The 15,897-nt window shown below is 38.8% G+C and overlaps 2 protein-coding genes across 2 annotated transcripts in view; one reads left to right on the top strand and one right to left on the bottom strand.

The window, feature by feature from the left end:
- LOC140134144 (uncharacterized) overlaps nt 1–8,256 on the bottom strand; it is a 79,176-nt gene extending 70,920 nt beyond the window's left edge. Inside the window, exon 1 of the mRNA XM_072154781.1 lies at nt 8,205–8,256. The gene's annotated coding sequence lies outside the window, so the exon portion shown is untranslated. The remainder of the gene's footprint in view (nt 1–8,204) is intronic.
- LOC140133383 (collagen alpha-4(VI) chain-like) overlaps nt 3,606–15,897 on the top strand; it is a 169,007-nt gene continuing 156,715 nt past the window's right edge. Inside the window, exons 1-3 of the mRNA XM_072153496.1 lie at nt 3,606–3,677; nt 15,236–15,422; nt 15,697–15,769. Of these exons, the coding sequence (XP_072009597.1) occupies nt 15,753–15,769 (17 nt within the window). The 5' untranslated portion in view covers nt 3,606–3,677; nt 15,236–15,422; nt 15,697–15,752. The remainder of the gene's footprint in view (nt 3,678–15,235; nt 15,423–15,696; nt 15,770–15,897) is intronic.

Raw genomic sequence — 15,897 nt, 5'->3', positions numbered from 1 at the left:
TATAGGTAGCCATAACACATGTCCCCCAGTATATACAGGTAGCCATAGCACATGTCCCCCATTATATATAGGTAGCCATAGCACATGTCCCCCAGTGTATATAGGTAGCCATAGAACATGCCCCCAGTATATAGGTAGCCATAGCACATGTCCCCCAAGTAGATGGGTAACCACAGCACATGCCCCCAAGTAGATAGGTAGCCACAGCACATTCCCCCAAGTAGATAGGTAGCCACAGCACATGCCCCCAAGTAGATAGGTAGCCACAGCACATGCCCCCAAGTAGATAGGTAGCCGCAGCACATGCCTCCCAGTAGATAGGTAGTCACAGTAAAAAAAAAAAGAATATTCACCTACAAAGAACATAGGCAGCGGCAGCCAGATGCAGCCAACAAAAGGTAGTAAGATGGTAGTAATTCACCCTGCGAGCGTAGAGCAGTTTATCCCAACTGACATCAGTTCATTGTCAGGTGGATATGTGATGGAAATAAGTAAAATTAAATGGGTAAATGGGCGTCATTTATCTTTAATCAGAAAATTTGTGAATGTCTTTTCTTGTTTTTTCCCACTTTTGGACTTGTTTGATTTATTTTAGAGGCTGATATATCCGGCAGCTGTGCCTATAGGGTTTTAACGACTTTTTAGTCAAAAGTCGCGCAAAAGTCTCAAACTCTTCTTCAATTTCTTCTAAAAATTCTTCCTACCCCTGCCCAGGACTGGAGTTTATTTGCGATTTTTTAACCTCCATTTGCTGCATAATTGCGACTTTTTCATACATTTACATCTGGATTTTAAAGATATATCAGGCACAACTCAAATGTGCACAAAAAAGTTGCAAAAATAAAAGGAAAAAAGGAGAACATTCGAAGATAAATGACCTCTAATGACTTTTTTTGTTTCATAGCCTTATGTTTTCCAGATTGTTAGTTGGCCATTGGTTCCTCTTAAGTCCTCCACATCTAAACTTGGTAAAGCAAACAAACTCAAAGACAAGATGGCGACTTACTGTGGCATACAAGTCTGCCTAACCGGTCATTAACATTCCATTCTAAAGGAACCAAAACAGCACAAAATAATGAACGCTATAAAGAATACCTGATGGGGCCTCTTATACTCATTGTTGTGTTGTCCAATGTTGGTATTTATCATGTGACACTTCCAGAGCTGCTACAATTTTCATTAAATATAAGGAAGACAAAATTGAAATTCAAGTACAGATGGAAATATTAGTTAATATATAAATCAATATCCTATTGAAAGACTAGAAACGTAGAGCTTGATAACTGTTGAGGAATTGATACTGAAATTGATTAAGGATGCTGTAAAATAATATTTGGTTTATTGTACAATGAACAACCCTCCTTTGGAAAATACAATAGTAATTTGTGTGTTTCTTTGTAATGTAACTAGATGTTCTTTTTTTACACTATTTGGTCTTTTTTGCTGTTTTAATAATGTTAACATGGATATTATAATAACTCTGGATAAATATGTATGGTGCCTTCAGGCACTTTAGACAATATTTTCTATTTCCTTGTTCAAAAAGCAGGACAGTAAATCTCTTATTTCCTTATATTTTCGTCAATATGGTTTATATTGAAGACAGAAGAGTATTGAATATAATTTTATTTTTATGGTCATATTCAAGTGGAACTATCCTAGGAACCTAGTCAGCTGCAGAGCAAGAAATATATTACAGGTGATGAAACGATATTACATTCATCATTTGTACAAGGCGATAAAGTTGCAGTACTTAAAGCACAAAAATCAGAACAATTTTGCTTGTTTATACAGTATTCACTGGAATAAGAATTAAATCCCAATAGGGATAGATCACTTAACCATTGGCACAAATGGATCCTGACAAACCCCACTTATTATGGAAGTGTCCATCGGTCGTCCTTCATTTTGTCAGAAGGAGAAAAAATTGCATGATTTGTGATCTTATCTGTGAATTAGGCTTCTAATGGAAAATCAATTGCACATGTGATTGTAGTCTCAGATAAAACTCAAACAATTTTAAAATATTGCCAAAACCGAACAGAAGTACATCTATAGCACAGTCTATACTCCTTCTAAATACCAGAACCATGGAGGAACCCTGAGCGACTTTGGATTCGTCTGAAAAAAGCTCTGACAAACCTGTTTTTGTGGTGTGGACAGAAAATTATTGAAATCAGAAAAGTGTTGGACTTAGGCCAGCTCCCATGGACAAAGAACAGTGCAGTGGACAGCAGTCCTTGCATCCTAGTGAAATAAGAAGCAAGGACTCCTTGTCTGTCGGCTGAACAGCAGCTTCATTGAAACAGTTGTAACAATGTTGGCACTGCTGTTTGCACTGCAGACCCCGATAGACTGTGCTCAGCCCATGGGATCTTGTGAAGCCTCTCTAGAACTCGGAAGAAGAACAAGAAGGATAGATTTACTGTCTCCACATAAAGTTTTATATAAACAGCAATAGATCCTCTTAAACTATATTTAACAGTTTTCAAAAGACAGAAATTGAATGACAAAATAAACTAAAACATAATTGCTGCACTCTAGAATTACTAGTTCAAAATTTTGCAGTAACAGTAACATAAAAAAATTAATACATTGTGAACTCGTAAAGTTCCACAAATTGAAAAATAGAAAAACAAAAAAAGAAGGAAAATCCGTCTCACCAATGACGTGAGTACTCCTATTGTACTCCGCTATGGATCCCTAAAGGATTGGACCATTGTATCAGAAAACCAGAAAATGATCCAGCACCAAGTGTCATCTCTTCCAATAAAAGCTTGCAATCTTGCTTTATTCGCATATTTCGTCAATGGATAAAACATGTACAGGAGGCATCAGCTATACGTGTTCCTAGACATGGCACAATCTAAAAATAAATCCTCTTTCTTCAGCGACTCCACTGATTGAATACTTGCGCAAACCGGACATTGTCTATATGTATAGTGTATAGCACTACACATTATTTTTCCTAGTTATCCAGCAGTATAAGAGAGCTGCATAAACTGCCCCATTCCCTAAAATGTCAGATGATTGTTCAAGCTGTCTTATTCTCCAAGACATTTGTCACTAGAATAGTCTGCACCATGAAAATGGTGTAATTTTAAAAACTAATATCCAGTGGGTTGTAAAATTATTCATATCCTTGAATTGGTCCTCATTTTAAAATATTTCAACCATAAGTTAAAAGTAGTTTTTATATTGTATCATACACTATTTTCACTGTACAACCTTTCTATGCACATTCCCCCCTTGTTTGCATGTATATTTTCTCATGTATACTCTATACAATTTTGTACCTTTTTTCATACATATGATCTGCACAATTTTATAGATACCACTTTTGTAATCTATTTATTTGCAATTTTGGGTTTTATGCCATCCCCCGTTTTGTGCGTGCATTTAGTGTACCAGTTTCTGGTTTGTTTACTTTTTAGAACATGGGGACACATTTCTCTGTTGCACCACATTGAGAACACGGGGACACATTTCTCTGTTGCACCACATTGAGTGCTTGATGCTGGAAGTGAGCTAATTTAGCTCACTGCCAACACACGGGATCTTCCTTTATAAATGGACGCACCACACCATACAGATACTCCTGAGGAAGCCACAGCAGGTGGCGATACGCATGGGGCGGTCATCCCCAGCTCCCTCTTGTGTGTATGTTTGCCGCACAGGTAATACTTGCTTATGTCTTGACTTAGGTTAGCAGTGTGGTACCATCTATTTATTTACTTTTGCTTGTATACTCTCATGCTTTTTTTGTGACTTTTTTGCAATCTGCTTACATTATATATTGGTACTGCATTTTCCCTAGCCCAATGTGTAATCCCTTATAGGATAATATTGTTGTATCTCTTTTTGTGTTACATAAGGCTTTAGTCTTCAGGGGGAGCTGGTGGTCCCAGGATCACTAACACTATCACATGTTTGGTTCTCCTGTGGTAGATTATTCTGTGATTGTTCACATTTTTAATGGTTTTTATTCTCTTCTTGTGTTGTGGTGTTTTTTTTTTTATATATATGAATAAAGAATGTATTGTCTTGGTCACTTGGCATGTATCCTTTCTTTGTCTTGTGGTTTGAGCTATTTTTACATGCATTGACCTGTAGACTCTTTACCTGACCTCATTTTGTGCAGTGCTGGTCCCATTTTTTGTAATCTGTACCTATATTTAATGTCATAGAGCAACATCACAAGATACATGTGCAACATCCGCCACCGGGGCCTAGCCTTTTCTCGGGGCCTGGAGTCAGCCGGGGCCCGCAGTACCTGAGTGGCTGGCGGTTGCGGCCTAGGCACGCTTGTGTCACGGTGCTTGGTATGGGGAACCGGAGGGCTGTCCTATAGCCTGGCAGGTCTCCAGTAGGGTGGTGTTGGCAAGAAATGATGAGGGAGAGGCTGCTATAGCGGATCTCCCTGGGGCAACCCTTTGGTGTCTAGAGTATGAGTCTCTGTGTGGTGGACAGGGTGCCTGTGATGATGGCAGCCGTAATAGCAGGGACCAGAAGGAGGCAGAGGTTAAACAAAAACAACTTACAGTTCTTTATTGGAACCGACAGGAACCGCAGCAACGTGCCTTTAACAGAGTAGTGGATTGCTGAGATGCAGTTGGAGGGAGCCACAGGAGGTAGGTCGCCAGCCTGGATGCAGAGGGCAGGCTGGGAGGTAGCTGTGTCCTAATAGGATGCTTCAGCTTGTCCTGGAGTGCTTCAGGTATCACCCTTAAAGGTAGGATGATACCCCTTTCCTCACTAACTCTTAGCTATTAGCTCCACTCTTCAGGCAGGGGCTAGGCTCTTCCTGCTCTGGTCTGGTATGCTAGCTGTATAGAGTCTAGACTGGGGTTACTCCAGTCTGCTTCTACAGACTCCTAGGTCTGGCTAGAATTGGTCTCTTCTCTCTCCTGAGAGAGACTGCCCTCTTCTGGAAGTTTCCTGACAGGGTCTTGTAACTCCCCTGGTCAGGTGGTGGCTGCTCCTCCAATTACATCTCAGCTTACATCTCAGCTCACAGAGACAAAGTATAACACATGTGATTGGCTGACACATATGACATCAGACAAAACACTTAACTCCTGCCTTGCCAGGCAGGATCTACCACTGCAATGTTCCCTTGTGTCCTATAAGGACTATGTAGTCTGATGTAGTGACATGCTGTGGGACGTATTCGCAACCACTCCTCCGCCTTGCATCGGCGAGGGTGTTGCACATGCTTTTGCAAAACCTAAAAAGTTTGGGTTGGCACTTAGTAGCACCATCCTTAGCTGAAATGACAGCTGAAAGAAGTGACCTGTTGTACTGCTCACGTTGATGTGAGTGTTGATGTGAGTGTGAAAATAAACCCTAGAAAAGGATGTGTCAACCTTTATGGTTAAACAGAGTAAAGCTAGACCAAACAGTCTTCAAACAGTCATCCAAACATCACCATGTCCGATCTAGTCAAACATAATCTTTCTATTACTATCCCTTTGCTGTCAAGCTGTTTTCTTTTATTGTAAGGGTAGCAAAAGTGTCTAATACAATACATATATGTGGTGCAAAGCATACGAGACATTTTGAAGGGCAAGTTATACTTTTTCTAATACATTTTGCTTGGTATATTCATTTTAAGGATATTCAGTTTATACATTTTCCCCCCGAACACAGGAGTAGATATAAAATATAGTCGTTTTTCTCTAGCATATGCTCCTGGTTTTGGCTCAGAATCTAGGTGTGGAGAATCCACTGTGATAGATATATCAACAGCCTCCAGCCTCCATATATATTTAGCAGCCGGCGTGTGGCTAGGCAATTCTAGACCAATAGAGTACAATAAGACCTATAACCTACGCCCATTCCTACCCCATGCCATCCCACTCTGCCCCTGGGCTCAGTCCCCTTCTTGCCCCTCCACGTCCACTTTGCATGGAGGTAAAAAATTGTTACAATTTCTGGCTGTGCACCAAGATCCACTAGGAGTCGCCCCGTTCTGGAAGGCGCTGTCACACTCAGAGAATAGACCGGGATGGTGTATCCATAAAAGCAATTTTAATAAAAAGTGAAGGGTAAAACACTATGCGTTTCGGCTCCGGGCTGGAGCCTTCATCAGGTGGAAGATTACATACCTATATGTATTACATACATACATTCCACCTGACAAAGGCTCCAGCCTAGAGCCGAAACGCGTAGTGTTTTACCCTTCACTTTTTATTAAAATTGCTTTTATGGATACACCATCTATTCTCTGAGTGTGACAGTGCCTTCCAGAACGGGACGACTCCCCGTGGATCTTCGCTACACAGCCGAGTCCGCCAACACTGGTCGCCCAGACCTGAGTCCCGTCGGCAGCAGTCCCTCAATCTATTTTATTACACGCTCCACTTTTCACTAAACCTAAACCATCTCCTTTATTAAGTGAAATACACTTGAATCCTCTGCGCTTTTTGTCTCCCTCTCCTATTGACCACGTTGATGCATACCTGTGGATCCCCACATTAATGCATTCAACGAGAGCCCTCCGTTTGGCTGTGCACCAGGTATTGTGACTATTTCATGGCTACATAAAAAAACTGGTGTAGAAGCACTGATAAATTCCCCAGCTGAACATCAGAAAAACTTGGAGCACTGACATAATAATGGCTCTGTAACTTGGTTTATCACTAGAAGATACATTGGGGAGATTAATTAATATGTTGGTCTTTTGAATAGAACTAGACAGTTCTCTGCTGCCAGATTAATCACTGTGTCTGATGCTGGATGATTAATCTGGTGCAGTACAGGACTAGCAAATTATCTCTGGTCTAGTTTGTTGCACCACATATTGAATTTTCTGGTGCACAGGCTGTTTTCTGTCCAGTCATGCCCCCTAGTTAATGAGGCAATGCCTTTTTTGGAGGAGTCAGAAAATACCTTAAAATGGTCTAAAACCCTTTCTAAATGTGGCACATAGCATTTCAGGTGCAAATTGCTCCAGTTTCTGGCATAGAGATAATAATACATCTCCCCTATTGAGTTTGTGTGTATAAGCTGCCGTGATGTAAAAGTCTAGGCTTATCAAGCTGCAGCCAATCATAATCAGCCTCATTCAAGCACAATTACAGTTTGTCAGGCATTGAACAAGGGAAAACACACATTAGGATTCATCATTTTTACATGCTAACAAACAGTAAGAGATGTTTACATCAGCTGATTATATCAATTGACATTTCTACAACTCACAAGTTTCCAGCCAGCTATTGCATGCCAAGTGCGGTGGGAATATTAGATACTGAAATAGTGCTACTGTATTGGTATAAAGTTTATTCAGTGCTTAAATCAATATCCCAATATTAACAATCACTGATGCCAGACATAAAGATCCTGATTTTTACCATGTGGATATAAAATGTGCATCAATAAATGAGATGTGAGTTCTTGTTGCAGATTTAACTGTGAGATTTCACATATGGATTTGTCCCATTAATGGGGTTACTCCAGATGTGGATCTGAGACATATCAAACTGCAACCCCACAGCAGAAATCCAACATCTTTTCATCTCCTATTTTTATAGTTCACAAGTTGACATTAATTTAATCACTTCCTACATTCTGCATTTTCACATGGTTACAACTAAACAATTTTTATAAGCAAAAGAACAATCAACAGATTTATAAGTAATCTTGCGAATACACAATCTACCACCAGTAAATGTTATACAGTAAAGGCAACTAGACAGAAACCCCAGACTTATGTCTCTGTCTCTGGCTGTGTTCTTAATGCCCAGTGTGCAATGTATTCACATCCTTGAGTACTATTAATACAAATTGTATTTAAACTGGAATCCACAAAAGTAACAAATAGAAGGTTGTACCAATACATACATCAAAATGTTCCAATAATGTCTAATTATCCCCATCAAAACAATGTCAATAAACTAAACTTAAAGTATTTGTACTGAACAGCAAAATATTGTATTTATAAAAATTCCGGGAAATTCTCTGAAGGCTGCTGCATTAGTTAATAAAATTGGTCATTTTAAATGTATTTACAGTGGATACACAAATACACATATTATTTTCTTTAGTATTAATATTAGCTTGTCAATGATTTATTGCTAATCATGTAATAAAGCTCTTAAAAAATAACTATACTGAGAACTACAATGTGATACTCAAATGGCAATACCCACAAACAGTCATGGATTGTTGGCAGCATTATAATAGGTGTGGTATACATTGCTTACCTTCTGTATCTGAGCCCAGGTGATCTGCACTGAGGTAGCCCAGGTACATATTCAAGCAGTGTCAATGGTATTTTCACCTAAGGGTGTAAGGAAAATTTGTAACTCCCCCTTCCCTTCACACGTGCACAGCTTGTAGTTTTTAAGTGTCATATGCAATAACCTATTTGGATGTTGAAGTATTATGCAGATAAAAAAATAAGGTGAAAGACAATATTGTGGCCCAATTTTATTATGCCCTCTCTGCCCAAAAATTGGGAGTGGGAGCTGGAGCGGGGTAAGTACACTTTCTATTTTCTTTGTCACCTCTACCCTGCAATTGTTTCCAGGAATCCAGGGAACCCCTTTTTGACAGGCACATAGAAAAACATGTGCTATGCTTGTAAAATAGAGCATGGATCTAATGTGAATCTACCACCTAAGGTCACAAATACTTTTGGTGCCAGCCATGGTCAGAGCGAGCAATAAATAAAATATTCTCTTGGAGCCCCTTCAGCCACAATAACAAAATTAAGATATATTTATTTTAAGCCTTTTTTTAGGTTTAACTTCAAATTAAATTTTCCTGCTTTTCATGTAGTTGTCACCTGATACTCTTTCATCCTGCTAGTGAGTCCCTCTCATCAGACCAAGCCATCAAAATTAATGGCTCTGCACACTTCCTGACAAAAGTCAGCTGCCTTGGAGTAGTCTTTGAGTCCCAAATACAGACCCTTACTACAACCTAAAAGTAATATAGAAGTGTGTGGTGACGCTCACCAATACGTTATGGGAGGATGAGTGGGTGCTATGATACAAACCCTGGTATCATCGGGTAAAGGACACAGTAAAAAAATAGTAATATCATGCAACACCAAAGTCCTCTTTATGGCAATTCTTATATGTTTTATTTAAAATGTGAAAAACTAAATAATACAATAAAAAAAACACTTAAAATACATACATAATGTTCCCTATAGTTCTATACATTTTTACAGCGGGGCCCACACACAATTGTAAACATGTAGACTAATATATCATATATTAAACCAATATAATTTGGTACACATAATTCATACTCAGTATAAACAATATATTAAATGTTCAGTAAAACACAGAAGTAGTATAACGATTGCATTATGGTCAAAGTCACCTTATTATGAAAAAGGAAACTTTGTGTGTATTCTCAATAATGGAAGTCAATGGTCAGCTGCATTTAACAACAAGAGTCGATCCCATTATGTTTTTTCAGCACCTTACTACAACCTGCTGGCTCCACCTCAAGAATAATCCTTGGATCCAATCCTTCCCGGAGAATACAAAATTGCTAGTCCATGCTCTCATCTCCCACTTGGACAATTTTGACATTCTTCTCTATGGCCTCCAAGTTAACTCGCGAACCCCCGTCCAATCCATGTTTACCTATTGCTTGGTTAATGCATCTCTGTCTCTACCATAGTTACTCATTGCACCCTGAAAAATAATAGTATTTGATGCCCATGTTATTTTAAGTCTAAAATAACAGCTATATGGTATATTAAGGACAATGGAAGACTATATTAAGGGCTGTTGAAGACTAAAGAGTGGCCTATGTGGTATGTGACAAAAAGACAATTTTAATCTTAAGCGTATATCATCTTAAAGGGAACCTGCCACCATGTGACAGCCGAGATTTCAGATGCCCGAGGAGTCCGGCAAGCCGTAGAGTGACATCGGGTGGAGGAGGCGGGCGTGGAAGTGCATACAAAAGGCAGGAGATGGGCAGGAGAAAAGGCAGAGGAAATGGTAGGTGGGGTTGGTTGAATCAATCAATCTACCCCACCTCCTTGATTATCTCCTTGGAGATATGACCCAACGTTGCCCCCCTATAGAAACATCTTCTAAGAACTTGCATTTTTTAGAATGCAAAGTGATACAAAAAATTTTAAAAGACAAAATAAGTTTAATGTTTTAAAAACAAAATAAATTATTAGAAAAAAAGGTTTATATACTTAATGACCTTCAAGAGACCAATGTAGAAAAAGTTATTTTTGATTTGAAGTTATGCTCTTCAACTGCTATTCTGAATACATTTCTCTATCATATTACATGTATCTGTACTAGAATTGTATATGAGAGGTATTTAGCCTACAGCATGGTTTGTCTTGTCCACTGGTGCATGGTTGAACATATTAAAACATGTCCAAAATCTTCAAAAAGAAAAGCTCCCTTAACTGAATAATCAGTATATTTGGAAATACCACCTTCAAGGTTAAAGTGTTATTGTTATTACGTGACCAAAAAATCTCTCCTTTTGTGCATTGTGGGGTTCTGCGCACCTGGCCACCTGCAATCATTATGATGGGGTTCCAATTCTCTCATGTGCATAGAGTGATTATTTAACATGTGTGGCTTTCATTCTTTATGGGAGAATTCCACGTACAGCACAGGAACTACTATAGTGAGGAAACTACGATTAGGACCCACATCATCAGAAACTGATGGACTGAATCCATGTCACCTCTTTAATTTATCTGGTCCTAGAGGTCTGCAGCATTACCTGTTTTAGCTTTTAAATTCAGCACCACAATAATCATGGCCGGATCTTCGTGGTCGGTGTCAATTTAGAAGAAATTGTTGCTTTTTTGCAGTCTTAAAGGACAAATCTGTCTTTTGATCACAGTTTTTTTTTGTTTAAATTCTTATTTTATTTTCATAGCAAATACACACCTACAATAATAATATTACAATAAGTCGTAGCGGAGAGAGAAAAGAAAAGAAAATGCGTATAGTATATTCCAATCTTTTGTTCCTTCCCTCTCTGCTTATCTAACCCACTCCCTTATTTTTAAGCTGTGAGAGCAATACAATGTACCTGGGAGGATAATCCACCTGTTTATTTATTTGTTTATTTATTCACTTTTCCTTTTCTTGCTCTCAGTTAACTAATCTAAATATTAGGAATCCTCAATCCTCATTATATCCTTAAAAATTGCTTTTGTTGTTTCTATATTTGGTGTTGACTCTTCTCGTCAGGCTGAAAGAATTTGTGTTTTGGCCGCTTATAATTTCTGGTGAACAATCCCTTTTTAATTCTTTTCTGTATAATGAAATATACATTACCACATATTCAGTCTATTTTGTCATCTTCAGGTATTACATCAATATTTATCCATTCGGTTATCCTGTCCCAATTATTTAATATCATTGGCCAAGTCCAAAAACATTTACTAAGGGTCTGCACGGCGCATTTTCGGCAGGTTTCCCACTATTTACGATTTGCGCCGCATTTAAGTGGGGTTTTTGGCGCATGCGATTAGATTTTGGCACAATCTCGCCACTTGCATGCGACACAAATCGGGGGTTGTGTCCGACGGACAACCAGACTGATTCGGACAAACCGCTGGATTTACAATTTAAATTGTGTCGCAAGACAATGCACTCACATACAAAAGGAAGAAGAAGGTAGACCTCGGCGGGGAAGCGACAGATGCAGGAAAATGGACACACGATCTTGAAGAATCGCGCCGGACTTCATCCTCGTCGGACAACGCACCTCGGGGATCACGACAGGAACGGGTAAGTAAATCTGCCCCATTATGCGTTAGTCCTGGATTATCCTCTTTACATTTGGGACATGTGCCTGGATTTTGTCCATGTACAATCGAAGGATACATGCTTAATATGCTCTGTGGAATTTTCTCTAGTTGTTATTCTCTTCATATCTCTGAGTTGTTTTTCTTATAGCTTTACTTATAGCTTTATTTCACAATTGTAATACAAAAAAACTTCACATAATAAATACATTCACAAAGCTTTCACAGAATCACATAATAATATATAAACCCATAAATCCCTAACCCTGCCCCAATCCACCCTAACCTATGGAGTGAGTTATCTGAGGAGAGGCGGAGAGACCCACTTAATAATAATATTATATATTGTATAATCTTATATATTGTATATTTTCAGGACTTAAAGGGAACCTGTCATCAGAAATGGGCCCAATAAACTGTCAACCAGCTGACTACCTTCTTGATCATGTTTCTTTCAAAGTTAATTAGCTGGATGATGGACCAGGCCATGAAATAAACATGATCTAGAAGCTGCTCAGTGGCTTGACAACATACTGGTAGTGGTTAATTTCTGATGACAGATTCCCTTTTACGCTGTATATATTTCACTTTTTGATAGGTTATTTTTCCAAGTTTAGTGACATTGCTAATATGTAAGCATTTACAGAATTTATGGGTGATCCCTAGTTTATAACATATATTTTTTTGTTATAGTGATTCTCAACGTAATTAGATCCTGCTCACCCTTATTTATAGAACCTGGATACTCATTAAGTTTATTTATCAGTAAATTACCTGGCAATAATATTTGATATTTAATAGAATTTTATTCATGGCATAATTAAAATGATAACTTATGTCATTAGCTATAACAGTCTATGGAAGAATCTGTTGAGCAGATAGATGGTCAAGCACATGAATCACTCTGAAAAGATTGAAAAAAAAGAAGGTAAGCCTGCATATTGATATAAAGAACAAAATCCTGTTTACCCCACATGGCACACCCCATCCAACCCGACACTGGTGCATGCCAATCACTCCGAAGTTCAGAAGAGCAGACCACAGAAAAAGTGTATGATCCCGACACACATATGTAGACATGAATGGTGAAAAAATAGGATCTTCTTTATTGGTCTAGATAAAATACATGATAGAGTACAAGAGACAGCAACCCTGCATATGTAGGAAAGCAGTGGTATACCTCTAATGCAGAGGTCCCCAACCTTTTTTGCACCAGGGACCGGCTTTAAGCTAGACCAGTTTTCCATGGTCCGGTGGGGGTGGGGGCGGGGCTTTGGTCATATGGGGTGGGGTTATGGAGGGGTGGAGCTTAGTGCATACTTATCATATATGACATTTATAATGAGAATGTGATTCAACTTACCATTGGTTCAGAATGAGTGGGAGCACCAGGCTTGTTTCCCTGAATCAGTGGGAGCACTGGGCTTGTTTTCCTACAACAATACGGTCCCATCTAGGGGTGATGGGAGACAGTGAAACTCGAAGTGTGTTCCTTATGTCCAGTCTACTCCGTAATCTCGTTTTTTCTGTTGTCATGGCAGAAAACCCAGTTTCAGTGTACAGCACTGCTACTAGCACTGCTATATGGGGAGGATACTGACAGCACTGTATGGGGAGGATACTGGCGGGACCTCTGTGTACAGCGCTGATAAGTAGCAGCATTGTACATTGGGCGTCAGTGTATACAGCGCTGCTGCTTAGCAGCACTACACACTGAACACCGGTACCGGGAGCCGCAACACTGAAGCCAGGAGCCATTCCAAGGCATTCATAGAATGATCTGTAATAGATGTAGGTCATTTACTTATACATCTTAATGACAATATAATGCAATACGTTTGTATTGTATTGTAATTTGCTACCTCTGTAATCATACTATTTCAATGATGGGGATGTGCCATTAGGACTGCACAGTTAAAGGCATAAGAAACAGAATCACAAGAAAATGGTTAAACCATGTTCTTTCACACCTTTCACCACATTTGGATTTTTTTTGGCTTCCCAGTATATTGCATAGAATGTATAAAGGACTTTATCTTCAGTGGGGATTTTAGATACTTCAGTGGAAACCACATCTGGCCTGGCAATGCTAAAGGGACCCAGTGGATTTTATAACTCCACTGAGGTTATCAGCAATACAGGTTTAGAGGTTCACCAGTAAGCTTAACAAGTCCACAACTATAGTCATTGACCAAACTCCTGGTTATAATTACATTTTCTCCCCTCTTGTCAGGCTGCATGGAACAACACTATCACTAAGTTGTGGAAATGGGTAAATATCTGTGCAATGTTTGTATATAATATTGTGTAACCCAACTGGGCTGTATTAAATGACCCAGTATACAGCCTGACAGTTAAATCGGTGGTCACATATAATGAAGAGGGCTATATAAAAAGGAGGGGTCCAAATATAAAGAGGAGGGGTTATATGAAAAGAAGGTGGCTATATTTAAAGAAGGCAGCTATATAAAAAGGAGGGTAGCAATATAAAGGAAAGGGGCTATGTTAAATGAGAGGGCAATATATAAAGTAGATAAAGCATTGTATGGAAGAAAGGGGTCATTGTATAGTGTGGGTGTAATAAGGGGTGCAGGATAGGGGAGCACAGTATAGCTGGGATGCTGTATAGAAGGGGCCACAGTCTTATAGTAAGGTCATGATGCAATAGTGATAGTGGTTATGGTGTGGTGGTCTTATTCACTCACTATGAAGAAGTTATAGCAGTGGTAGTTGTGTTATGGTTGTGGCGGTATTATAGAGTCACCATGTGGAGGAAATAGCAGTGGTTATGGTATGCGGTATTATTCAGTTATATTGCAGTGGTACCATTACCACTGGTTGTGTTATCTAAGTCTTGCACAGCTGTTTCATTCAAAATACTCTTTGCATCATGAGGTTTGATAAGAAACAGTAGGTCCAGATACAGTGGTATTATTGGTAATACTGGTTGTAATATAGATAATAGATAATAGATAATAATATATGGTAGAATATGGAAATGAATATTGAGAGAAATAAATCCTATGCATTGCGAAAAGCTACATCTGACTTTTGCTATGGGGCCTCATGATTTCTATGTACACTCCTGCTTTGTTTGTATGAAAAAAAAATTATATTTCTATCCGTAATCTATAAATCCACTTTTTAAACTTCTTCGTAGATTTTTTCTAAGGTTAAGTACAACGATTCTCGATATTTCCCTGTGGTCTGCACATATTTATGCTGTACTTTATTCTGGACTTCTAATTGGAATATCTATCCTTATATGTATGCATCTATCTATCTTTATTTCTATATACTGTCTGTATCTATCTACTATGCAACTTTAAGTTCCTACCATACCAATCAAAATGAGAACCTGCAGAATGTAGAACTTATTCAATTGCATTTTACTGGTGTCACCTCACATTTTAGCTAGGAGTGTGTGGGCTTAATACTCTGCATAAAACATGTGTTTATAATATGTCGATTTTTTTCAAGTGTGTAGGTTTGACCCTCCTCCATTTCTCCAGACAAAGCCCACCCACCCATGATATCTGACTTAGCTGCTTCTGTTCCCTCCTGAGACTGTAGGGCAGCATTTACTGGTAACAATTCTCATCACTTTCTATAGTGGGATTTTGCAGAAGCAACAGTTTACCATTCAGCCTCTCTCCATATCATACAGGTCAGTGACTGCTCTTCTGCATTTCATACATTTTTTTTTCTTTTTTTGTCTTCATGACTATACAGCAACCTCTTTTGGTATAAATGTGTTGCAGCAAGTTCATCCTTTCATTCCTATAAAAGGTTTTAAGTTCCTGTTGGGAGTTGAGATGTAGGGTTAGGAATCACAGCTGCATAGTTCATGTGATGTCCTCAGGCTCTTCTTCTTTTTCTTCAGGTGTTCTTGTGTGCGACTTTCCTTCATCTGAATGTGTAAATTCCCTTTCTCTAGACAGATCCACACGTTAATCCATACTCCATCTGTTGGATTCTTGAAAATGTTTTTTGCATTATGATAGAAAATAAAAGGTAAGGTGATATTGCTGCTTTCTCATACTGGTTTAACAGGACTGATATATTAGTATAGAATCATTGTATACAATTGTGTTTCCTCGTGGACATATATAAGTAAAGAATAGAGATGTTTAGGTACATAG

Source organism: Engystomops pustulosus, chromosome 5 (assembly GCF_040894005.1).
Source record: "Engystomops pustulosus chromosome 5, aEngPut4.maternal, whole genome shotgun sequence".
Lineage (NCBI taxonomy): Eukaryota > Metazoa > Chordata > Amphibia > Anura > Leptodactylidae > Engystomops > Engystomops pustulosus.
The sequence above is the reverse complement of the archived record's forward strand: the minus strand, read 5'-3'. Positions and strand labels throughout refer to the sequence as shown.